Genomic DNA, 27702 nt, shown 5'->3' with positions numbered 1-27702 from the left:
GGGTAACTGAGGTAGAACTGGCTCAGAGCTGCGCAAGGGGTAAGAGCTCCATAAATATGAATTGGACTAATTTTTATGTACCTGTAGCCTGACTTTCTCCTGCAGATCTCATCCTCCCACCCCTCTCAGGTCTCTGTGCCTTGTTTCTTTAAAGTATCGACTTCATTATCCTAAACCGGTCATTGCAAATTCGCCTAACCCGCGCCCCTGACTCGGATCCCGTCCCTTCGCCCTTACTTCCCTGGGCCTTCCCCATTCGGGACCCTGAGTTACCCTACCGCTGGGTGAGGAAGCCGGGTTCGCAGCGGTCACTGCCCAGGCGGCTTACACCCTGCCGCCCACTCGGGGCGGGCAGGTTTTCGGAAGGAATGTCTATGCCACTAAAATGGGGCAGATTTGGAAGGTAACGGAATCGGCGCGCGTTTCTGCCCAACAGTTCGAAGCCGTGTGAGTCCCAGAAATTCCGGGAACGTGTCGGGCGCCTGCGGAATAGTCGGCTTCTCACCGGAACCTCGGCAGCGCTGGGTTTACCTTCCCGGCCCCACGGTCGCGACAGGTGCGGAGCCCGGCCCGGGAGGCGCGGCTGTCGTCCACGCAGAGCCACGTGCGCGCCGAGTCGGCGGGTGGCCGGCAGCCCCCGAGCCCGCGGCAGGGGCGGGGCGAGGCGTGGCGGGCGGCGTCAGCGCTGACGTAGCCGCGGGACCCGCAGCCGCCGCCGAACTGGGGCGCGGGCCGGGGGTGCGCGCTAAGATGGCCGCTCCGGCTCGGGCCGGTGAGTGCGTGAGGGCGCGCGGCCGTGGCGGTTGGCAGAGCGGGGCCCCCTGCCGGAGCGGACGTCCGACGGGAGCCCAGGGGCCGGGAGGCACCTGGCGGCGCTTTCCCGCCGCGCAGGACGCAGGGGCTCCTGAGGGAGGGAGAAGGGGCTGCGGAGCGAGCCGCGGGGCGCGCGGAGGCGGCGGCGGGTCCGGCGAATTTAGAATTGGCGCCTCTGGGAAGTTGCGGTGGGTCTTGCGATGCTCGGGCCAGTGTTCTGGGGGCCACCTCACGAGGGCCCGGAGATGCTGCGTCCCCAGGGTCCAGGGGTCCTGGGCGGGAGCGGGCCGAGACTGGGGTCTCGGAGGACGCGGAAGGGAGCCCTTCCCTGCCCTGGGGCGGGAGCGCCGAGAAGTGGCGGTCGCGGATCGGAGCCGGCTGGGGCACCGGGTTGCGCTCGCACGGTGGAGAGAGAACCGCATCCTGCCCGAGGCTCTGATGACTGCTGAGTGATGCTCCAAGTTGCTGCGGCGCTTTGCCGGGTGGATGGGGATTCTAGAGCTCTGTTTGCGGGGAAGGTGCTTCTTTGAATCTTCCTTCCCTGGGTCGGGTCCCAGCGCTGCCTGCACCTGCTCCTCCTAAAGACATTCCAGCCTCCTAGAATCAATCCCGCTGGCCTTCGAGGGCCGGAATGCAGTAGGCGCAACTCTTTAGGGGGGCACGAGGAGCGTGTGGGTGTGGGAAGGGGAAGAACGCCTGCTCAAGCTTGAGGAGGTAGGACCCCCCCACTCCCACCCCCACTAACCACCACAAAAAAGATAGCGAAAAATAGTCATTGTTTCAGCGGCAGAGTTGAGTTGTTGTAAAATGTTACTGATAACTGGGTAACTGGGTAATTTCTTGCAGTTTTATTAGAAGTAAAGCAGTTTTCATAACCGGAGATTCACTTTTCCTCAAGCCCCCAACCCCCTTTAAACCCTAATTATCATGTCGTAAGTAACGGTGCAGTGAAATTAGCATGGAAATAAGACCTTGAGGCCCTGCACTTGAATTCCTTATTATCTGTTAAGTAGCTGCCTGTGGGGCAGAAGTAGGGGTGGTAACACTTTGGACCCGGAATTCCATTTTGAGCTGTCTTCAAAACCAGCACTTGGTGTAAACAAAAAGGAGTTGACTGTTGGATGTAATCAGATGTGGATCCACGCAGGAGTTCAACACACATTTATAGAATATTTCATAACTCGAGAGCCAATGTTTATTTTTCCTTACAGAGATGAAACTTTGTATCCTTGGAGCCTAATCCTTTTGTCCCTAATTTAGCATCTCGGGGAATTTGAACGAGATTGGAAACATTTTGCCACTTTCCGGTTTTCTTTTTCCACTCCGATTTCTACAGCGTTTTGTGATCTTTGCAGCTGGATGTCAGATTTTTCAATCCAGTATTTAATATTGTAGGCTATTCAAATTGAAATTGAGACATTCTGATTGAACAAATAGTTCAATGTGTACAGTTTAGAAAGTTGGAATTTTTCCGCTATTTTAATTGTACCTCCGTCTTTTTCTTCCCAAATCCTAATTGTTTGCAGTTTTTTAACTTAAAGAATTTCAAGTGATAAATGAGTCAGCATTTAACATAATATTCAATGGTATGCTTTTTTTTTTTTTTTTTTGGAATATTTTCAATAAAAAATCTGTTGAAGTTGTTGGTTAAATAACTGAAATATATTGTTTCTACCTGATTGCCTACCCTTTGTAGATTTTTCCTTTTTGTACTAAAAAAAAAATAATTGTACCAAACTTTTTTTCTAAACACTTGAATCTTACTAAGTATTATAGTATTCTAATGGTATTTAAGGAAATTTTCTACTGATTAGGTTGTTTGAGGGCAGAATCTGACTGGCATCAGACTAACTACTTAGCCTGGAGGAAAATCCCCTGTGAATGTCGAATTTGGTTTTTGAATGGTAGATGTACAGAAAAGGGAAGGGAATCGTTTTTTGGCTTCTTGGTAGCAGAAAGAGGAAAAAAAAAAAAAAAAAAAAAAAAAAAAAAAAAAAAGGTGCTTTGAAGTTTCTCCCTGTCCTGCAGTGTTAGCCAGAACAAACAAATTCTAATACATTTGTCCCAGGAGGGAGATTAAAGAGATTGGGGCATATACTCGGGAGTCTAATCAATATGGGAAAAAAATTGTGTGCCAAATCATTCACTGACTACAGGAGACAGTTTTGTTATTAGGCCCAGCCTAAATAGGTGACAAGTAACTAAAATATAAAGAGATTCTGCAAATACAGGCTTTCTGGCAAAAAGGTTATTGTAAAAAGTGCACTGTATTCATAGTATTTTCAGACACCCTGAAAACAAATAATTCATTTTTAACTTTTTTAACCTACCACAAGGAAAAAAAAAAAAAAAAAACCCTGATGTTTAGTCTAAGGATATAATTGTTAGGCCAAATCATAGATGTACTAGAACAAGTGAAGAATTTAGTAATTTTTTATCTATCTGTACTGGAGAGGTTCCCCACCACTAAGCTACATTCTCCACCCTTTTTGAGACTGGATCTCCTTAAGTTGCAGAGGCTGGTCTTAGATTTTTGATCCTACTGCTTCAGTCTCCCAGTCGCTGGGATTACAGGAATGTACCACCTTGCCCAACATGTATAGTCATTTCACATACAATTTGAAATCAGTTACTGAACTTAAAATAGAATGCTCAGTATTTTTTTCATGTTTCCCCCATTATTATTAAGTTAACTGCAGTAGGATGATGTATAAATACATTGGTGTGACATTGATAATATTACTCATGAATTAATTGCTTGTAAGTAGGAGTTGGGAGTAAGGTATTCAAATAACTCAGAGGGAGCTAGAACTTGTTTTCTGGGAGTTTTATCTTAAAACATTTCGAACTAGAGTCAATCCCTGCTTCAGGAGAGCCACTCTAGAGACATAGGGAAGGCCCAGGAAAAAGGGGTAGGTATCCTTTATTGTTTAATGAGGAGTTTCAGGCAAGATCAGGGTAATTATAGATTCTGGATTTCTAAAGGGTAATTATAGATTCTGGATTTCTAAAGGAAGAAAGAATAACCAAGGCTTTTCTAGGGATAAAGGAAAGGAAATACATGATGATTGACATGGAGAAGTGCCAAAGCACATAATAGACATAATAGTGTACCTAAGAGAGTTTTGAGAGCCCATTGTGTTAATTTTGTTCAATAATTTGTTCATTCAAAAATATCAAACCCCTTTCTGTCAAGCACTGAGCTTGACCCTTGGTGTTTTACAGACATCTCTTAAGAGGACAGGGTACTATTATGGTTCCATGAAGTAAATAGAAAATTGAAAACTGCTTATAAGGAGTGACTCCAAACTGGATGAAACTGTTTTCACTCTTACCAAGTTCGTGAAATGATAATGGTGGTATGTAATTCCTAAAGCATACTTCCTACTGAAATTACCATTTTTCCCTAGCTTTATTATGGAAAACAACAAACGTTAGTACTTTTAATAACTTTTAGAGGATGTGTTTATGTTGTTACTATTAAACATATCTCCTTACAAAAAATTATTAAAGATTCAACGTTTGCTTCAGTATACATCCCTCTCGGAGGTCTCAAGTGTTTTTTTTTTTTGTTTGTTTGTTTGTTTTTTGTTTTTGATTTTGGGTACTGGGGTCGAACCCAGGAGAGCTTTACCATTGAGCTCTGTCCCCAGCCCTTTATACTTCGAGTCAGGACCTCACCAAATTGCTGAGACTGCCTCAAACTTGACGATCCTCCTGTCTCAGCCTCACAAGTTGCTGGAATTTCAGATGTGTACCACCACACCTGGTTTTCAGTGTTTTCTTTATTGAGATAAAAATTACTGTTACACATTTTTTTATTCCAGTTTATTCCCAATTGTACTTGTTTGTTTGTTTGTTTTTTCAATTGAAGCAGAACGTATTTATGTTTCTACAAAATGTGCATGCCTATTTCCTATTAAAAACTAGTCCAGGGCTGGGGGTGTAGCTCAGTGGCAGAGCATTTGCATAGCATGTGTGAGGCACTGGATTCAATCCTTAAGCACCGCATAAAAATAAAGGCATTCTGACCATATACGAGTACAAAAAAATTTTTTTTCAAAAAAACTAGTACATATCCCAGTTATAAAGAATTTCAAAAATTAAACTTATCCAAAATGTTGTCATGTGTATATAAAAACATTTTAACAGGTTTGTGTGGGAAGTGACTAGTTACCTATGAGAGTAGAAAAGTGCATATTGTGCTACAATTCGAAAACTCTAATAAACCACATTAAAGAGTTTTAATTTTATAGTCTTAACAATTTTGTAATTATAAAAATATCTATATAAAACACTAAGAATTATATAAAATGCTAATGTTCTATGAAGATTATTTGCATGAGCCATGAGGGGGAAGTTATTACTAGAGTAATTTATTTTTGCTTCTATTCAGATTTTATTTTTAACTTTTTTAGGATTACCCTCATTCTTTCACTTTATTAAGTGGTAATTTAGTTTGACTATTTTGTGTTTATTTTCACAGTAACTTCCCTGACATTTACTTAAACATTTTTAAAAGTAAAGAATCTGAAAATTGAGTCACTAATTGCACAGATTAGAAGATCTAGATTATGTGTTTAATACTACTGACATCTGTTTTCTGTAGGAACTTCCAATCCTTCTAACTATTTTACTATTCTATGCTTTCTATTCAAGTGTTTTTTAAGATATTAAGGTGAAAAGGGGGTGGGAAGCTGAAAAGATCATTATTTTGAAGATAACTAGGATTTACAGTGAAATGTTAATATTTGAAGTAAGAAAATTTAGCTACCTTCCTAAATTGGGGGAGGAATGGTACTGGGGATTTTAAGCTAGGGCCACTTATCACTGAGCTCTGTCCCTAGCCTTTTTTATTTTTTTTTATTTTGAGGCAAGGTCTTGCTAAGTTGTCAAGGCTGTTCTCCAACTCCTGCTTCAGCCTCCTGAGTAGCATGGGATCATAGGAGTGTGCCACTGCACCCAGCTTTTCATTGATTCTTACATTTATTTAGAACATGAATATTTATTTAAATATTTAATCTTAACAAAATTTAATCTTAATTGGGGCTGGAGTAAAATATTTCAGTTTACTTTTCTCTAACATCTATTTTGGATACCTGAAAGCAGGTAGCATGGGATATGGTACTTAGTAGACTCTGGTGAAGAATAGACAAAATAGAATAGTAACATCAACCAATATTAGGAGACTGCTTTGACTGATTATAGAAAAAATGACTACTTGATCCAGAATCACTTGATTGAGAGAAAGTGAGTTTTGTTCATTTGGGATCATTGACTTCCTGTTTTCACTCACTCATTCAAATGTCATAGTTAGATTTGCATGTCATGAAGTTAGATTTGCAGTTAACACTAGTTGATTGCACTAAGAATTTGGTAACCTGACACAATGTAGCTATATTATCTCTGAGGTCTTCCCAAAGCCCTTAAGAAAAAAATTTTTTTAAAGTCAGGTATGTTTGAGATATAGTCATTCCCTGAGCATACGAAGCCTACATGACAGATGACAGAGCAAGGATGTATTGTATGCACAAATAAACACAAAGTGTTTGACAAGTGACTTACAATGCTCAACTGAAATTCTGTAGGAATTTAAAGGAGAAAAAATTTATTTTTTAAATTTATTTTTTGACTGTGAAGACCTTATGAAGGGGTTGTGCCTTAAAGGATAAAAGGATGAAGATGAATTCTGCAAATTAACTGGAGGTCTGTCTTGGCTAGAGGGCACATTGACAGAAGGATGGTGATAAGGCAAGATAGATTGGAATCTGGAGAATTTCAAAAGCAAGAAAAAGGTATATTTTTATTTGCATCATTTACCAAACTTTATGAAATCAGTTTAGTGAGTCATGACCAGCATTTAAAAAAAAAATGAAATAGAATAGGAAATATCAGACTATATTATTCTTATAAGAATTGTTTTTGAAACCCTTGTTCCAGAGTGTTTCATGTGAATACCCTATTCATTGGGCTTAATGTAAAATTTCATATTCTAAGTCTCAAAAGTTTGAAAGTAGGAAACATAGGAGGATTTTAAGTATAAAAGTTGAAGATTCAAAGCACTCTTGAAGATTAATTTGGAGTGTGGTAGTAGAGAGAGTTTGGATGATGAGACCATTTTGAAGGCTCCTGTGTGCTTTAGGAATGGTATACAAATGTATGTAATAAGCATTACAGTTGTGGAAATGGAGAGGAGTTACGACTTAGGGGAAAGGTTAACCCTATGTACACAGGTGACAGATTGCATGTAGGAGTGGAAAAGATATGAGGGAGATATAAAAAGAAATACCTTTTAAGATTTCTGGTCTAGGCACTTAGATGATAGGATATCTTTTTTTTTTTAATATACATTTTTAGTTGTTGTCGAACCTTTTATTTATTTATTTGTGGTGCTGAGAATGGAACCCAGTGCCTCACATGCTAGGCAAGTGCTCTAACACTGAGCCCTAGCCCAAAGGATGGGATATCTTTAAGATAACCTGTGAGATAAGGGTATTTAGGTAAACTGGGTTTGAGTGTGTCTGAGAATGGTTCAGAATGATTAGAGCTAAGGGTAAGTAGTTACCTAGAACTATCATTGAACCTCTACTGGAACCTTGGTAGGATGCACTCATTGTTGAAAAGATGTTTGAAGAGCTATTAAAACAGGTCAGAAAGATTTTGCATGTTGGATTGTATGTTGCAAAGAGTTATTAAATAAATGAAAATTAATTTTACAAAGTTATTGCTAAGTAGTTTTAGGCTATTGAATTGTAAACAGTACTTTACATGTGATCTTATTCAGTTTGAGAGTGTGGTTAAACGTTTCATTAAAAATACCTAGTTAGACAGGCACAGTGGTGCATGCCTGCAATCTCAGTGACAGGAGGATTACAAGTTCGAAACCAACCTCAGTAATTTAGCAAGACCCTAAAAAATTAGTGAGACCCTGTCTCAAAATAAAAAGGACTGGGGATATGACTCAGCAGTTAAGCACTGCTGAGTTCAGTGCCCAGTATTTAAAAAAAAAAAAAAAAAAAACCCTCTTAAGATTTTATATTTGATTTCTAGTAATTTTAGTGGTTTTATAAATGTGTTAATGATAGTTTTATTTAAAAATTAGTTTTCAATAAGTCAGATGTAATTCTTAAATTTTAGAAATTTGCTGAAATTCTAAAAGCAAAAATGCATGTTGTTATATGTATGAAACAATTAGTTTGAATGCTTCCCCTTAAATTTTTTTTTTGTTTTTAAGCACTGAAGAATGAAGAAAAACTTTTAGAATATTTGTAGATACATCTCTTAAAGTTAGCATATATGGATTTTTTTTTTTTTTTTTTTTTTTTTTTTTTTTTTTTTTTTTTTTTGATGCTGGACATTGAACCCAGGGCCCTGTACTTGTAAGGCAAGTACTTTACCAACTGATATTTCTCCCCAGCCCCAGCATATATGGTTTTAAAAAACTATTCAATTGCTACTATTTTGAATTTCAAATGTGAAACATTTTTAAATGTATGAAAATGATAATACAGATATTTTAAATCTTTACTTATAGAGATTATTCAGAATATCTTAACTATATGGTGACTATTGTATAGGTTCAAGTAATATTTTGACAGAATCTTCTCAAGGGATGTAGAAATGTTTTTATTATATCTCCTTAAAATGAATACACTGCCAAAAATCATAAATCTGCTGTGCTGGAGCCAGAGTAACCTAACTTCCCAGCAGCGAATTGGCAAATGAAAAGAAGTACTCTGAATACAGCAGAGAAAAATAGGAAGTGTCCAGTAATTACTACCATCCTTCTTTCTTTTCCTCTTAAGCTTTTGGATCTTTGTTGAGGCCCCTTTGGGGATGCCATCCTAACCGTCCCTGAGCTTTGGCTCCAGGCAGGAAAGCACACACATTTCTGGGGGCAGCCGCCTGCCTCTTTCGCCACTTATTGCTCCCTGACCTTCCCTTGGCTGTCCACTCCCTACTGGTTTCTTTTATAAGTAGAGGGCATAAGTGGACCCCCTGCTCTAAAATAATAATCTCATGAGCTGTCGTTCTCCCATTCTGGTTTCACATCTTTGGATTTTAAAAAGATTTTTGAGAGACCCTCTTTTAAAATGCATATACCTGTGGGAGAGGTCAGACCTTAGTTCTTGGCTGACATCTTGATTATTTCCCTTATTTGACTGAGAATGGAGTCATAGCTAAAAGAGATCAACTCAAAACTAGCATTTGTAGTATTTTTATTAGTATTATTAGCAGCTAAAACATATTCAGGGCCATATTATTAAATGTCAGGAATTATTGACATATATGTGTGTGTGTATGTGTGTGTGTGTGTGTATATATATAAATTATATATAATTAAATATATGCATATATTTAATTCCTTCAACAACCTGTTGGTATTATTACTAGTATTTTACAGATAAGAAAACTGAGATATGTAGAACGTGTAGTAAATGCAGCCAAGGATTAAATTGAAGCATTTGCATTCCAGAGTATGCGATTCAGCCATTTTGCTGAGATACAGCTCCCCTACTACAGCACCTCTCAGAGAGATGGTATGTCACCAAGATATCACCCTTTCACAGTCTTGCATGAGTAGACTTCAACTATAGATACCATTTCCTATTGAAGGTCAAGGACCTTGCTAACATCCGAATATATTTTTTTAGTAACTGCAGTGAAACAAATTTCCTTGTAACTAAGGGAATACATTTGTAGAATAGAAGAAAGGAATAAAGAGGTTAGTATATAACTTAGCCTCTGTTTACGGCACTATCTTTCTCAACTGTTTTTTACTTAAAACAATTAACATTATTTTTAGAAATTTGAAAGTTTGGATTAATAGAGAAAAATATAATAATTTTTAGTCTCATTACTCAGCAGTAACCCCAGAATAAACATGTATGTTCTTTCGAGGCTTTTTTCTATTCAGTACTCTTTCTGAATGTTTGTAAGTTGTTAACTCATTTCACCTCTTAAATTCTTTTTAAACAAAATAATTTTGAGTGTAAATAAATAGTATTCTGTTTGTCTTCTCTGCAAATGTTTGAAGTAATAATTATTGTCTGTGATTTGCCAGAAGCATGTTTAAATAAATTTTCTCTTCCCCCCTCCCCCCCCCTTTTTTTCTTGGGTGTGTGTGTGTGTGTGTGTGTGTGTGTGTGTATGTATGTATGTGTGTGTGTGTGTGTGCATGCGCACGCAGGCGCCTGGGATTGAACTCAGGGGCTCTTGATCACTGAGCCACATCCCCAGTCCTATTTTATATTTTATTTCGAGACAAAGTCTCTTTGAGCTGCTTAGTGCCTAACTTTTGCTGAGGCTGTCTTTGAGCTGGGGATCCTCCGGCCTCGGCCTCCCGAGCTTCTCGGATTACAGGCATGGGCCACCATGCCTGGCTCTCTGCATTTTTAACTCAATACGTTTTGAATAAAAGTAGAAGAAAAAGAACCTTAAAATTTCCCTTGAACTTCCAAATTGAATCAGTTCTCCTATGCAGTGTTTAAGCACTGAGTCTATCTTTGCTCCCTTCTTCAAAACTGCTACAGCTTTAATTTCCTTATCTCTGAATTCGTAATGTTTTTTTATTCTTTTACCCCTCTTCCAAACCTGTTTGCCATTCAGATCTCTCTGTGACCTATGGATCTGATCATGTCAATTCTTTACTACAGAATCCTCAGTGGCTTTATATTGCCTATAGATTCTAGGAGCAAACAAGTTTATGGGGATGACGGGAACAAATGATTCTCCCAAGACCCAGGTACCAGGGAATGGGTATGTGAAGGCTCAAATAGCCTTTGACCCTGCTGACTACACATGAATCAGGGAGGGCCAGAGCAAGGGTCTCCTGACTTTTCATTTTTGGTCCCCAATTGTCTGCGTCTAGAGGCAGATTGCTGCTGAGTGTTGAGTAAACTTCTGATGGCAGTAAACTTAGCATTGAGAGACTGTGTAGAAGCCTCATTGCAATAATCCAGGTGAGATTTGTTTGTACTTGGACCAGGTTGGTTGCAGAAGAGATAATTAATAGTCAGATTCTAGATATATTTTGAAGGTAGAACCAGCTGTTTCTCCTGAAGAATTGGTGTGGAAAGAAAGCCAGGGATGACTCTAAGGTATTTTGCTTTAGTAACTGGAAGGATATAAGAAAATGGAATATGTTAGTCATTGATGTCTCATTAGCAACTATTATTGGATCTAGGAGTTCTAATAACATACTTTGTATGACCAGGTTTTAGAACTTAGGAAATTTTTAGGGTAGAGAAGTAAATTTAAAATGGGTATTTGAAATGTGTGTATATGTGTGGGTTGGTACTGGTAGGTCAAAATCTATGCTTAGTAGGACTGCTATCTAAAAGAAGCCTCTGATCGATAAGAGATTTTACAAAGAGAGGTAAGAAAGAATCAAAAGCCACTTTACGTTTGCAGTTTTCATAGGGCTCTGGAGATGGCACTTGAAGATACCATTGAAATTCAGATCATCTTATTGCCCTTAATATTTAAAGCACAGTCATATTACACATTGTTAGTTTCTGTAACTAGGTTCTCACCTGCACCCTGAAACTTGACTTCAGTTTATGTTAAATCAATGAAAAAATGTCTCATGATCACTAGTTGTTTGGGTTTTTTGTTGTTATTTTGTTTGTTTGTTTTTGCAGTGCTGGGGATTGAACCCAGGGCCTTATTGCATGCAAGGCAAGCACTCTACCAACTGAGCCATCTCCCCAGCCCCAATCACTAGTTTTTAATAATTTTTTTTCCATTATTTTTAAGGTATCTATTACAGAAGTGCTCCTGACTTATAAAAGAGCAAGTTGTGAATTAAAAATTATGTGGGGGAGTGACTGTGGGTCAGTATAGAGCGTGTGCCTAGCATGTGTGAGGCTCTGGGTTCAATTCTCAGCACCACATATAAATAAATGAATAAAATAAGGATCCATCAACAACTAAAAAAAATTTTTTTAATCATATAGGTCTTTTTTTTTTTTTTTTTGCGGTGCTGGGGATCGAACCCAGGGCCTTGTGCTTGCAAGGCAAGCACTCTACCGACTGAGCTATCTCCCCAGCCCCTATATAGGTCTTTTAAAAAAAGTTTGTAAACAGGGCACAGTGGTGCATACCTGTAATCCCAGCTATACTGGAGACTGAGGCAGGAGGATTGCCAGCCTCAGCAACTTAGCAAGACCCTGTCTCAAAATAAAAATTAAAAAAGGGCTGGGGATGTACGGAGGTCAGTGGTGAACCCCCTTGGCAAGCAGGTATGAGGTTCTGGGTTCAATCCCCAGTACTGTTAAAAAAGAGAAGGAAAAAAAAAAAAAGGAATACACTTCTAATTTTGGATATACTTAGGCTGGCTAATGTAATGTAATGTAATGTAATGACTCACATTGGCATCCACTTCATTTTCTTCCTCTGTGTACATATCTTTGTGCATTCCTGAGAACAGTCAAACATAAAAGCATATTCTCTTATGTTTCTCCCCAAGGCAAATTGTCAGGTCTATCAAATTAAGAGTATGTTATATAACCCTGAATTAAAGGTAATTATTGATTTACTAAGTGGAAGGACTAGCTTAATATAATTAAGTCAAGTATTTACTATGATTTATTTAAATAGCATATTAAGATTTATTCACTGTAGTTGCCATTTATGGAGCATTTACCATCAGATAAGTATTTGTTATCTCAATCTTTGAACAATTCTTTTGAAGTTGGAATGATTTTCTTTTTTTTTTTTTTTTTTTTTTAACAGATGAAGTTTAGAAAAGTTAAAACTTTCGTATAGTATGAAGCACGAGTAGAATTCCAATACATGCTTTTAATGATGGTTTGCTTTGGTAACTCCACATAGGCCTTAGAATGTTAGTAAATATCAGTGAGATATATTTATTTGGGTTTTGCCAGCCCCTGTGTGGCACCCAATCTCTGCCTCAAAAAGCAATGTTTTAGGAACTGCCAGCAAACTAGTGCTGGTAAAAAGGATAGATCTTTGTCAGAACAAGATTGACTTTTCCGTGAAAAGAGGCCACTACCTATTTTTCACCACTAGATGGTGGCAGAAAATTAAAAAACAAAAGTTTTAAAGAGAAACTAAAGTGATCTTTAAAAATATTTTTAAAATATATATTTTTAAATTGTAAATAGACACAGTACCAAAGTATGTGTTCTTTAAGAGCGAAGTGAGTGAGAGATTAGGGAAGCCAAGAATAAGGGGAGAGGATGCATAGGAATTCATGACAAGCAGCCCAGAAATTAGGAGTAGAGAGAACAAACTTATATTATTCTTGTGAAAATATGTTATAAAAGAGGAATACTGGCTTCTTGATTTTTATTTTATTAAAAGTTGACATTGTTCTGCTTAGTTTTCAGGTGCTTCAAGTGTTGTGAACAGAGTCGTGTGGATTATGTGTTTCTCAGACAGACTGAATAAATGCTAACAATGGATAAATGCAAACACGTTGGGCAGTTGCAGCTTGCTCCAGACCATTCCATTCTCAACCCTCAGAAATGGCATTGTGTGGACTGCAATACAACTGAGTCTATTTGGGCTTGCCTCAGCTGTTCTCATGTTGCCTGTGGACGATACATTGAAGAACATGCACTCAAGCACTTTCAAGAAAGCAATCATCCTGTTGCACTGGAAGTGAATGAGATGTATGTTTTTTGTTATCTTTGTGACGATTATGTTCTTAATGATAATGCAACTGGAGACCTGAAGTTACTACGAAGTACGTTAAGTGCAATCAAAAGCCAAAATTATCACAGTACAACTCGTAGTGGAAGAGTCTTGCGGTCTGTGGGTACAAGTGACAATTCTTTCTTCTTACATGATGGCACCCAATCTCTGCCTCAAAATGAAGATCAAATGTGTACTGCTCTTTGGCACAGGAGAAGGATGCTTATGGGTAAAATCTTTCGAACTTGGTTTGAACAATCACCCATTGGAAGAAAAAGGCAAGAAGAATTATTTCAGGAAAAAATAACAAAAAGAGAAGTAAAAAAAAGACACCAAGAATTAGAGTATCAAGTGAAAGCAGAATTAGATAGTATGCCTCCAAGGAAGAGTTTACGTTTGCAAGGTCTAGTTCAGTCCACCACCATTGAAATAGTTCCTGTTGAAGTACCACCACAGACTCCAGCATCACCAGCAAAAGATAAAGTGATATCTACCTCAGAAGATGTGAGATTTAAAAAAGGCAGTGACTCCCCAGTCAAACGAAGGCCAATAGGAACTCCTGGTGTAACAGGACTGAGAAATTTGGGAAATACTTGCTATATGAATTCTGTTCTTCAGGTGTTGAGTCATTTACTTATTTTTCGACAGTGTTTTTTAAAGCTTGATCTGAACCAATGGCTGACTGTGACTGCTAGTGAAAAGACAAGATCTTATAAGCATCCACCCATCACAGATACAGTAGTACATCAAAAGAATGAATGCCAAGAAAAAGATATAGGCTTAGTTTGCTCCAGACATCCAAGTTTATCATCAGGACTAAGTGGTGGGGCATCAAAAAGTAGAAATATGGAACTTATTCAGCCAAGGGAGCCAAGTTCACAGTACATTTCTCTTTGTCATGAATTGCATACTTTGTTTCAAGTCATGTGGTCTGGAAAGTGGGCACTGGTCTCACCATTTGCTATGCTCCACTCAGTGTGGAGGGTAATTCCTGCTTTTCGTGGTTATGCCCAACAAGATGCTCAGGAATTTCTTTGTGAACTTTTAGATAAAATACAACATGAACTAGAGACAACTGGTACCAGGTTACCAGCTCTTATCCCTACTTCCCAAAGGAAACTTATCAAACAGGTTCTGAATGTCGTAAATAATATTTTTCATGGACAACTTCTTAGTCAGGTATGGATTTTTAAAATCTTATTTTTTTCTTGAACTCATAAAGTTAAGTTCCAGAAATGCACATCAAGGTTGAGCTTGTTCCATTTCAGGTCAAAATGAATTGGTTTTTTAACCAATATATGAAGTGATTTTTTAACCAGTGTATGAAGAAGTCAGCCTACTCATTTAGTTTTTTCCTTCATGTATCATTGGAAAACAATTCTGTGTTCATGGAATGAGAAGCTTTTTGAGGGGGAAATTAGGAAACAGAACTTTCTAGGTTAATAATACTACATTCATTCCAGAGATTAAAGATGCTAATGTTCTGTAATAGGTTTGGTGTACCCTGAAGCAATTTCTTTTTTTTTTTTTTTGGTGGGGGGAAATATGTGTGGTACTAAAGATTTAACCCAGTTATGCTCTATCACTGAGCTATACCCCAGCCCTTTTTCATTTTGAGACAGGGTCTCACTGAGTTGCTGAGGCTCACCTCAGATTTGAGACGGTCTCACTGAGTTGCTGAAGCTGACCTCAGACTTGTGATCCTCCTGCTTCAGCCTTCCAAGTCATGGGATTACACATGCACTACTCCGCCCAGCTAACACTTGAGTAGCCTTGGAGTACTTTCTATAAAGCCAAAGTGTCAGAGTCTTTTACAAGTAGGTAGGAAAATTTTAAAATAAACAAATGTGATTTTATCTAGAGTAATAATACTAAATGATTTTCCTTTATTCTAATTACTACAGTAACAGTTCCATTGTGAAATGTCAGCTACAAATGCAGATTCTAATTGTTCTCTGTAATGAGTGGACTGTTACTAGACATAGACTTCCTACTTCTCCATAGCACACAGCTTTGCTTTTGTGTTAACTGAAATAATTAGGCCTTTAGGTCATTTTCTTCCCCCTGTACACCAGCTGTTTCTTAGTTCAACTTTCCACTATGAAACCACCTTTTGTTTTTATAGTACCCTTTACTAGAATGTTGCTAAACCCATGCTCTACCACTAAGCCACACCTCAAGCCCCTTTTCCCTTTCAATATGTAATAAACTCAGAAAACTGGTTCACAGGAGATTCCAACAGTTGCGGAATGACTTTTTTTTTTTTTTTTTTTTTTTAACTCAAGAAACTTCTTAAAAGGTCAGGTGCTAATGAGTCCCCAGACTAAACACCAAGAGTGTTCTTTGTGTTAATTTGTTATATCTAAAACCTGTAATAGAACTGGCTTCTTCATTTCATTGCCTATGCCAAGAATGTAGCTTGTATGAGTTTCTTCACAATAATTGTTATGTTTAGCCCTTAGTGTCTCTTCAGTAATGTGCAGGTTTGGTGGCATTAAATCCTGTTGGATGTTTCAGTGATTACTTTTTTCCCTTCCCTTCCATATACTGCATTGCCTATATAAGTTGTTAGAATACTTCTTTGTGGTTTGGGGGATTTTTTTGTTTTCTTTTTTCATGCTGGCGATTGAACCCAGGGCCTTCTTGGTGCATGCTAAGCAGATGCTTTACCACTGGTCTATGTCCCCAACCCACTCCATGTTTTTTATATTTGGATAGGGATTGTATATGATTTAAGTGAAACTATGATGAAATTATTTATATGTATTCTTTTGAAATTACCAGTTCATCGGGCTTCAAAATCTGCATAATGAAAATAGTGTTTTACTTATTTTTAAGGTGGTGGATTGACGTGCTGGGAGTATAACTCAGTTCTGGAGTATATGCTTAGCATGTGAGAGGACCTGAGTTTGATCCCCAGCAAGCACCCTGCCTCCTCAAATAGGTGGATTGCGTTAAGAGGTTAGAGGATTTGGGGTGAGGAAAAATATCAGTGAAAGATGAAGAAAAAAGGGCAAAGAACCTGGTGCCTAATAACATAGAATATGTTAAATTAAGTGCATATAAATATATATATCTTATATATATGTATATATATATATATATACACACACACACTACATGTGTACACAGACACACACAATGTGTGCCTATCAAATGAGCACAGTTAGAATTTTTGCCTTAATTCTAGATTTGACTTATGTTGGGGTTATTTGGTTGTTTTTTGTTTTGTTTTGTTTTTAACTCATCTGCATTTATTTATTACTCTAAAGCAGAATGCTGACTTGCTGTTGGGGCTTTGTAAAGGTCTAGTAGTTGAAGCACACTAATTCATAATGGGTTTAATGACAATCTTTTGGAATGAAAAATTATAAACTAACAAGAATATAAAGCCAGTTATTCAGCATTCTAATGGTGCATTTAGAAGAAATGTTTATTGGCAATGACCTCTAAGTGAACAGAGTTCATGTTTTAACAGAATTGCAATGTGAGGAACTAATTTTTTTTGCAGGTTACATGTCTTGCATGTGACAACAAATCAAATACCATAGAACCTTTCTGGGATTTGTCACTGGAATTTCCAGAAAGATACCAATTCAGTGGAAAAGATATTGCTTCCCAGCCATGTCTGGTTACTGAAATGTTGGCCAAATTTACAGAAACTGAAGTTTTAGAAGGAAAAATCTACGTATGTGACCAGTGTAACTGTGAGTATAGTATATTGTCTACTTTTCTAAGATTAACAAAGAGAAATAAAAATGAGAGGAAGCTAGAAGAAATTCCTTAAGTAGCTATGAAAATTTGTTTTTAGTTCATCAAAAGAAATCAGACTAGATATCTCTACTATATGGTTAGCATTTATGAACTGTTTTGCCTTATTGATGACATTAAAAATTTTTTTGATCCTATAGTCACTTGAGAGAAGAAATTCACAAAATAAATTTAAATTTGACATGGAGTAGAATAAAGTGGCAAAGGAAAGTGTATCACGTGAAAATTTCCTTTATGACATTTTTTGCTACATATCAAAACGTTGATATATAGATAATGTGTGTATTTACATATTTATTAGAAAATAATATATAGCTGAACTATTACGCCAATTGCCTTCTTATAAATAGATTCAGAACATCTACTGTTTGTGTTGTATTAATTGTTATAGCTGCTGTGGATATAGAATTAACCTGTGCTCACATTCCTAGTGGAGGAAACAAAAATTAAGATCCATTATAAGCCAGGTGCAGTGGCACAACCCAGTAATCCCAGCAACTTGGGAGGATCACAAGTTGGAGGCCAACCTGGGCTACGTAGTGAGACCTTACCTAAAAATTTTTAAAAGGGGATAGAGATACAGCTCAGTGGTAGAGTGGTTACCTACCATGTGTGACACCCTAGGTCCAATCACCACCACTGCAAATGATAATAATAATAATAATAATAAATAATTCCAGTATGATAAGAACTCTCAGAGAGCAATGCACAGGAACCCCACATTAGAAGATGAACTACCCACCTCAAGCAGAAGCATCTGTTCCAAGGAAATAGTGTCTCAAATCACATCAATAAAAACATGTCAGTGTATACATGGCATTTTAGTGTTTATTATGCACTTTCAGATATTCTTCCTAATTTCCATGTCTCAGGAAAAGATTCTAGAATCTAAACTTTTCATCTTTGCAGTGCTGGGGATAGAATCCAGGTCCTTTGTACTATACCCATAAACTATGTCCCAAGCCCCAGTAATAAACTTTTAATGGAAAACATTGTCTGTTTCAGCATTAAAGAGATTTACATTAATTGATGGTTTTCTAGAATGACTTTAATTGATGTTTTTCTGAGTGCTATCTAATGTGAGTTCTATTATGAAGTAGCCTAAGATATGTAAGGTTTTAGTAAAAATAGCCTTTTTCAATTTTGTTATGATAAAGTGTCTTTTCTCAGACTAAATATTAACAGTCCCAGATGCTTTCATCACCAAATTTGGGGTAGACTGATACTATGGATGCAAATTACAGTTTTATACTGAGTTTGTATGTGTCTACTGGGGCTAATGTATACTGACCTAGAAGAGCTGCTTGAATACACAAAGGCAAAGGCTGAAAGTATTGAGTCAGCTGGGGGGTTGGTGCATGCCTATAATCCCAGTGACTCGGGAGTCTGAGGCAGAAGGATTGCAAATTCAAGGCCAGTCTCAGCAACTTAATGAGGCCCTAAGTAAGCAAGATCCCGTCTCAATGATAATAATTTAAAAAGAGGTGGGGGTGCTGGGGATGTGACTCAGTGGTTATGCACCCCTGGGTTCAATCCCCAGTACTTAAAAAAGAAATATATGAGTCAAGGAGTTTATGTAGCTACATCCTTTATGTAGCTACTGGTGGACCATAAGGTTGTAGGAGAAAATCAAGAGGTAGGTGTAGGACACTCATCAGTAGCCAGGTACCTGGATCTTAGGGTGCTTATTGACCTGGAGGAAAGGTTTCTGGTGGCCAGAGGAGACAGCTAGAACACAGCTCTATGGTGGACTGATTCTACCTCCTACATGAGAAGTAGCTGCTGCTGTGGCTAGAGTCAGAGCTAATGTACAAGATGGAAAAGTCCTGGACGTAAAGAACAAACTTTGGCAGGCAGTGACCCAGCCAGAAAGCCAGTACACGATCAATACCTAAATAGAGCACTAGAGAAGCAGAAGGAATAACAAAAAGAATCTCAAATTCTGTTTATCTAAGATCTGGTACTAAAATAGCAAAAATAAGATACCTGAGTGAGGGAACCCTTGAATGCACAGCTGGGAAAGGCCCACTTTCTTAGGCTATCAATCAGGCCTGGGGTGGACCCCCAGGAAGGGTGGAGGGATGTTCTGGATAGTAAGTACCCTATCCTTGCTGGGCCCCTGATTAGCCTCAGTAAACAAACTGACCACACATTTTTTTAACATTTTGGGAAATGTATATTAAAATATTTAGAGTTTTAACTTTTTCCTACTAATTGGCCACTTTAAATATGTAGCAGTATATTTCATTCTTTTATTTGCAGAATTTTTATGAAATCATGTGCTTATTTACTTCCATGTCTAACTTGACTAGCTCATAAGTTTCATTTTTAAAACTGGATCATCAGTTCCTTGAAAGCAAAGCCCATGTCTTTAGCACAGTACAATAGTCATAGCATAGTAAATGTTTAATTAGTTCATGTCTGAGTTAAATTAAAGGGGTTTACTCAGCTTTCCTTGTATCTTTAAACTTGATTTTTCATTCTTTCTTTGATATTATAGCAAAGCGTAGAAGGTTTTCCTCAAAACCAGTTGTACTCACAGAAGCCCAAAAACAGCTTATGATATGCCACCTACCTCAGGTTCTCAGACTACACCTCAAACGATTCAGGTTAGTAGAAGTAGTATTAGTTGCATACCAATTATACACTTCTAACTTGGTCATTGCCTCTTAGAATGTTTCAAAACTTGAAAGAACACATATGATGGATTAAATTTTAATACCATATACTTAGCTAGCAGATGACTTACATTTACTTTTTTTTTTTTTAGCCTTGATCAGCAGACACAATTCATACTCACTAACCTTTAATTAGCATTTCCTTGTAGAATGCATTACTAAGGAGTATCCTTATATTTTTGTTGGCTAAATGTTTTTAAATTGAAATCTGCTTATAGTGTTTCATGTTCATCATTTTCAAGATATAATATTTAATAATTTAATCTATAACTTGGAGTGTTTGACCTAATGCTTTGTGCTTGGAAAATATGTGATCAAAAGCATAGCAATTTGGGCTGGGGATGCAGCTCAGTCGTACAGCACTGGCATGAGGCCCCTGGTTCAGTTCCCAGCACCATCCCCTCACACACACACACACACAAAGTATAGCAATTCAATTCAAAGTGGTTAAAGAAAGCCAAAATCCTAGCCTTCTGAAATAATCAGGTAAATTAATTGGCAAATTTGTTGGTTAATCAAAGTAAATGGCTTTATACTTTGCGTGAACTGTGTTAACCTGAGGAGCTATTGTTCTCTTAATGAATGAGACCCACTGAAAAAGTTATTTCACATGCTGTAATCTGAAAGCTGTCAAGCCCATGACCCATTAGGTTGTTGCTGTTTGTCTTTGTAATAAAAAAAAAAAAAAAAAAAAAAGTTTTTAAAAAATTCCTTCTACAACCAAAAATATTTGTTTTAAAAATTCAAGTGCTTTAGTATAATAAAATAACCTCTTTCCTCAGTACTACTTCCCAGAATTGATTACTTTAACCTTAATCATTCAGCTATTTATTGTAGCTGTTAAGGTATTACCAGCAGCCAGGCTCAGTGGTGCATACTTACAGGTGTTCAGGAGGAATAGCCCAGCTATTCAGGAGGTTGAGACAGGAGGATTTCAAGTTCAAGGCCAGCCTCAGCAACTTTTTAGTGACTCCCTGTCTCAAAATGTTTAAAAAAAAGGGCCAGGGACATAGCTCAGTGGTATATCACACAAGTTCAATCCCCAGTACCACACACACACACAAATATAATCAGAAAATACCATGTGAATGTTTGTTGTTTTGTTTTGGTACCAGGGGCACTTAACCACTGAGCCACATCCTCAGCCCCATGCCTTTTTTTTTTTTTTTTTCTTTTTTTAGAGACAGGGTCTCGCTGAGTTGTTTAGGGCCTCACTAAGTTCTGAGGCTGGCTTTGAACTCACAATCCTCCTGCCTTAGCCTCCCAAGCCACTGGGATTACAGGCGTGCACCACTGTGCCTAGCATGTAAGTGATTTCTGACGCAAGATGTTCAATATTTTATATAGTCAGTCATGCACAGAAATAATGATGCAGTAGAAATATACACACTGCATATAAATACTATCAGAGACTCGGAGGGAAGGATTTAGATAGCTAAAACTTTCCCAAAGCCTTTCTGAGGGCTCTTCTGGGGCTTTATATCATTCAGGTCCCAGTTCATCTATGGCATCTTCAGAGAAGTCCTTTCTAAAATAGCACCAACCAGCCATCTCCCAGTATCCTATTTTTGTTTAAAAGCAAAACCTACTATCTGCAATTAAGTCACTTGTTATTTCTCTCCTATCAGGACGACAAACTCAGTAGACTTAGTGGTTTCATCCCTATATCTCAAGGCCCAGAACCATGGTCCACACATAGTAATGCCCCAAAATATTTATTAAGTGAATGAATGGTATGTATACAGGAGGAGGAGCACTTTAGTCAAAGGGAGACACATGAACAAAAGTCTGGATGAAGGAATAGGGTAGATAGAGTATACGACAAAAGGGTTAGTGAAAAATGAGGTAAGCCCTATTATTGTGTATAAAATAATGTGGACTGAAAAGAAGTTTACTTAGGTGGTTAATATAACAAGAGCAATGGAGATTGGAGAGACAAAATATGTACATATATAACATTCTGAAAAGATAGACTCAACTTAAATTTTTTTAAAATATGTTTTTAAGTTGTAGGTGGACACAATACCTTTATTTTTATGTGGTGCTGAGGACTAAAACCAGGGCCTCAGCCGTGGGAGGCGAGCACTCTACCACTGAGCACAACCCCAGCCCCAGAACTTAAACCTTTGTTAGTTAAATTGATTCTTCAATAGTTTATAGTAACCAATTAAGAATTTCCTGCTCTTCTAATTGCTGCTTTAATCCCATCGTGGTGCTGCTTGAATCTGACACTTGACACTCTTAATTCAGACCTATTTGACATTCTGTCTCCCTTCATCTTCTACTCAAAACATTTTTAATCTTCATACTGTTATTGATTCCAGAAACTTTTATCTTGTCTCTATTGCATTTATCTTTCTCCGTTTTCTTCGTCTATTGAAAAGGTACTGCTGTATTTTCCAGAAGATAAAACATAAAACAGGTACAAAAGATAAATCCCAGTTTTTAATGCATCTTTTTATTTTGGGGGGTCTTTTTCTTCTAGAAATAGATGTGCTCTTTTTTTTTTTTTTTTTTTTTTTTTTTTTTTTTTTTTTGCGGTACTGGGGATCGAACTCAGGGCCTTGTGCTTGTGAGGCAAGCGCTCTACCAGCTGAGCTATCTCCCCAGCCCTAGATGTGCTTTTAAAGTACTTTTGTGGAGAGAAACATTTTACTCATCCAGTTTACTATTAACTTGTAAATATAAGCAAATACATAGTTAAAAACTATTGTGATTATTTTTAGTAATTATACTTGAATGCTGTGTTTAGAAAGTGACAGAACTCAGCAAATGTATTAGATTACACTGTAAAACACAAACACCAGTATCATACTTCAGAATTAAGAACAATGGGGAAAAAATAAGCCAAGATATAAATTTGAATAATTGTCTATACAGGCAGTACAAAATAGAAAGCTAATTATAGTATGTTGGAATGAATTACCAAGTAGCCACATGCTTAGAGAAAAAGATTTCATTAACAATAGAGAAAAAAATCCAAAAAAATAATAAGCTTAAAAGTAACATCTATCACACATCACTATGGAGCAAGTAATAGGGGAAAATAAATTTTAATAGAAGTTTAAACCAGTAAAGTATATACTTAGCTACATAAGCAGAAATAAAGTTTATCAGAAAAAGTACATCTTCATTCTATGAATGATCTTTGCAGCCAAGCAAATCTTCATCCACAGCATTTAATAAGTGTTAATTTCTGATTTTTGGATAATTTGCTCTAGAGCATTTTAAAATGGCCTGATGAAATGGGATTGGGAGGGGCAACAGAAGCCTATGAAGAAGAATAAGAAGTAAAATATTTTTCATGTATCTTGGAAATACTGTGTCTACCTCCCAGTCCTATTTCCCTTCCCTCTTAGAAGAAAAGCTATTATGAATTCTGGGTAGTATTATCTTGTTCTTTATCATTTTGTTATATTTCCACCAGTATAAAACATTGGGTAGCCAGTCTATTAGTGATAGGAGAGTGAATATTTTCTATTCCGATGTCTTACTAGTGTTTTAAGCTAACAAAGTAACATAAGGTTTGAATTTTATGGTAAAGCTAAAGTGAGGATGAATGATAGAAGCTTCTCACATTAAGTAATTCCCATTATTTTATGTGTTGTATCTCCAATCTTTATCAAAGTTCTAGGTGCACTGGATGCAGAATCTTTTACACATTTTGTAGGCAGAGTGTAGAGTCAGTTTCTGTACTCACAGGGTATTTCTGTGACTTCTGGTTACCAAAATCCATGGGGATTTCTCCCCTCCAAGCAAGCAATTCTACAGCAGACCCCAGCTGGGTGTTCTCTAATTCAATTCAATTCTAAAACTATAACTGGAAGTAAAATCACATCCCACAGTTTGAGAGTTTAGCCCACAGATTGGCCCCCACTCATGACACCAGTCACCAATCCAGACTTAAGAACTCTAGACTGAGTGGCTATCAATCAAGGTTCCCACAAGCCCTTATTCAGGGTCTACTAATTTGCTAGAGGAGCTCACAGAACTCAGGGAAATACTTAAGTTCATCTATTTGCCATAAAGGATATGTTAAAGGAGCCAGATGAATAGTCAGATGAAAAAGATACACAGAGCAAAGAGCTTCCATGCCCTCCCCAGCCCATCACCCTCCACGAACATCCACATCCTTAGCTATTTGGAAGCTGCTGGAGACCCTTTTGAGTTTTTTGTTTTTGGGTACTGGGGATTGACCTGGGGAGCTTTATCACTGAGTGATATCCACAGTCTTATTATTATTTATTTATTTATTTTTTTTTTTGTGGTACTGGGGATCAAACCCAGGGCCTTGTGCTTGCAAGGCAAGCACTCTACCTACTGAGCTATCTCCCCAGCCCCTCACAATCCTCTTATTTTTTATTTTTGTTTTTGCAGTGCTGGGGATCAAACCCAGGCACATGACAGGCAAGCACTCTGCCACTAAGCTACATGCCCAGCTCTTTTTTTTTTTTTTTTTTTGGACATAGGGTCTTGTTAAGTTGTGGAGGCTGGCCTTGAATTTATGATCCCTCCTGCCTCAGCCTCCCCAGTCACTGGAATTACAAATGTGTACCACCACACCCAGCCTTCTTTTGAGTTTTTATGGAGGCCTGGTTGATTCAATTACTGGCTGGCAGTGTTCAGTTTCCTGGAGGTGGAGATGGGTCTGAAAGATTCAACCAGTACCCACCCATCTCTGAAGCAACCTAGGAGCTTCTAGCCACAAGTCATCCTGTTAGCATACAAGGTACTCACCGGAAGGATTCCAAAGTCTTAGGAAGCTGTGTCAGTTAACATTGAAAGGAAGAACAAATATTTCACAGTATCACACAAGTATACCATTTTACATGGTACTAAGCATTTTCACATTTACTTTTCTTCTTTCTAAACCCTGTCTATATTCCTTTGTCCTTTGTCCTTTGTCTAAACCTCAAGTTTTAGTACTTTCCATCTGTTTATCATTTGTCAGTGTACCCTATCCCAAAATGGATTACATTCTTTGTAAAGAACTTACACATGATTTTTTCCCCTGTAGCTCCAGTTCATAGTATGCCTATAAGAAAAGCATTGCTTGCCAAGTTTAGATCCAATAATGGGAGGCATGACCAGCATATTGAGAGAATCACAATATATAGGAACAGTTTGGTTTTCTTTCCTCCACAACTGGCCAAGAAAAATGCATATCATCTCTCTTATCTGGGATACCCTTTTCATGCTGTGGCAAGACAGTAAGAAATAATAAGGAATTTTAAAAACTCTGGAGCCTTGACTTTATCTGTTAGAAGAGGAAAATGCCCATACGGCTATATAATTTTCTAAAAGCTAATTTTTTCCTCTATATCACCTAACTACAGAAGGCAAATATGTATTTTAAAACCTGATTGTGACCTATTTGGTAAGTACACCTAAATCTCTCCATTTATACGCAATTCATCATTGAAAGGAAATTATATACGTTTTATTTTTAAATTTATATATTTTTTCTTATTCTCTGGTCTTATTGTTAGCAACTGTCTTGAACCTAGTGTGTGCTAATTTTCCCTTGATTTTGCTGATTAGTTTACTTTGTTCACAGGTGGTCAGGATGTAATAATCGAGAGAAGATTGGTGTTCATGTTGGCTTTGAGGAAACTTTAAACATGGAGCCATATTGCTGCAGGGAGACCCTGAAATCCCTCAGACCAGAATGCTTTATCTATGACTTATCTGCTGTAGTAATGCACCATGGGAAAGGATTCGGCTCAGGACACTACACTGCCTACTGCTATAATTCTGAAGGAGGTATAGATAGGAAAAATTATTTTATCTTGGGTTAGACTTGGAAACTTGGAGTTCAGGCTTTAGCAACTTGTAAGTTGGCCACTAAATAATCTTAAGCAAAGCCTGACCACTTTTCTTAGAATATTTCTGAAGTGCTAGGTACTATGGTGCATACCTGTAATCCCAGCGATTTGGGAAGCTGAGACAGGAGGATTGTGAGTTCAAAGCCAGCCTCAGCAACTTAGTGAGGCCCTAAGCAACTCAGTGAGACCCTGTCTCTAAATAAAATTAAAAAAAAAAAAAAAGGCTGGGGATGTGGCTCAGTGGTTAAGTGCCCCTAGGTTCAATCCCTGGTACCAAAAAATAAGAATGTTTCTGAAATATGTTGGTTTCAAAGGTGGCGTTGGGGGTGGGGGTGTTGGTGGCACACATCTGTAATCCCAGGACAAGGGAGGCTGAATCAGCACGATCACAAGTTAAAGGTCAGCCTTAACAATTTAACAAGATCCTCAGCAACTCAGTTGAGACCCTGTCTCAAATTTTTAAAGAAAGGACTGGGGATATAGCTCAGTAGTAGAGCACCCCTAGGTTCAATCCCCAATACCAAAAATGGGTAGGATGCTAGGGAAATAACTAGCCTAGCATGTGAGAGACCCTGGGTTCAATCCCCCAGCACTGAAAAAAAGGGGGTGGAATGGGGAGAAGTTGTGCAGAAAATATTGTATTTTCTGAAGGTTTGCAGTACTTTTGAGGATTTAAGAGCTTTGTGGACACAATAATGAAGATGGTCTTGCTAATTTAAAGTCAGAATGTATACTTTTCTTAAAGACATAACATGCAATAGCAGTGTCCTATTCAGTTCATTCTGTTAACATCTAATGCACAGATCCAGATACTTGGCAACAGAGTACAAGTTTAACATACATAACAAGTTTTATTTGCTGTCTCCGTGACCCTCCTAGGACAGTCTAATCCTAGCAGAAGTGATTGGATTTAGGTTTCATTCTTCCCATTTTGGTACCTTAATAAAGAATGAACCACCGCCACCAATACCCCCACAGATAATAGTGTCACCAAAACACATACACATACATCTATAAAAAGCCCATATAATCCACATAGGAATTAATTCAACCCTAAATTAGCTAGTAATATACTACAATGTACTACCTGAGTTTTTTCATTGGAGAAACTAATTGCAGAGAAAATTATTTTCCTTTCAGAAAAAAACTTAAGTTTCAGTAAAATTTAGCTTTTTATACTAGAAACTTCTGAGGCTCCTTTATAAACATCCTATTTCTATGCTTCACTCTAGGGTTCTGGGTACACTGCAATGATTCCAAGCTAAGCATGTGCACTATGGACGAAGTATGCAAGGCCCAAGCTTATATCTTATTTTATACCCAGCGAGTAACTGAGAATGGACATTCTAAACTCTTGTCTCCAGAGCTCCTGTCTAGTAGCCAACATACCAATGAAGAAGCTGATACCTCTTCTAATGAAATCCTTAACTGATCCAAAGATAGCGGGGCTTTCTTCTTGCAATTTGTATATATACTTTTTAAAAGGGCTGACTTACAATTTTGAGCTTCTTTTTTTTTTTTTTTTTTAAACTTTGAAATCAGTGCACACTACATTTACATTTTGTATTTATGACAACTTTTTATTTTTTTACAAAGACAGTATATCAACTGCAGGGAACTAAACTTTTTTCAAGTACTCGGGAATTTTAAGCTTTTAGTGTTTACCTCAGACTAGTGTTACCTCTTATTTTGATGTCTTAATTGGCTTATATCATGAATTTGTGCAATCTACTGAAGAAATTTAGGTGGCATTTTATATACATTTGTTACTTACCTTTTGTAACTCTTTTCTATACAAATTCAAAATACATTGAAAATTAGACACTTTCTTCACAATGTCTTAACCAAAAGAAGCCATTTCTTTCAGGCCATTTGTATATGGAATATCTGTCTCTTGAAGAGATTAAACACACTGAAAGTGAAATATCCAGGTGTCACCTCAATACTCAGCAGTC

The 27702-nt window shown here is 37.8% G+C and overlaps 1 protein-coding gene across 1 annotated transcript; it reads left to right on the top strand.

The window, feature by feature from the left end:
- Positions 1-144: 144 nt before the first annotated feature.
- On the top strand, positions 145-27692 carry LOC306662765 (ubiquitin carboxyl-terminal hydrolase 44). The gene is made up of 6 exons (XM_079142857.1): positions 145-772; positions 13160-14652; positions 16985-17180; positions 19745-19853; positions 25480-25685; positions 26980-27692. The coding sequence occupies exons 2-6, from the start codon at positions 13228-13230 to the stop codon at positions 27177-27179; spliced, it is 2136 nt and encodes a 711-aa protein (XP_078998983.1). The 5' UTR covers positions 145-772; positions 13160-13227; the 3' UTR covers positions 27180-27692.
- The last annotated feature ends 10 nt before the right edge of the window (positions 27693-27702 follow it).

This window comes from Sciurus vulgaris, assembly GCF_902686455.1.
Source record: "Sciurus vulgaris genome assembly, chromosome: 5".
Classification (NCBI taxonomy): Eukaryota; Metazoa; Chordata; class Mammalia; order Rodentia; family Sciuridae; genus Sciurus; species Sciurus vulgaris.
Note: the sequence above shows the minus strand (reverse complement) of the source record. Positions and strands in the feature narration are given on the sequence as shown.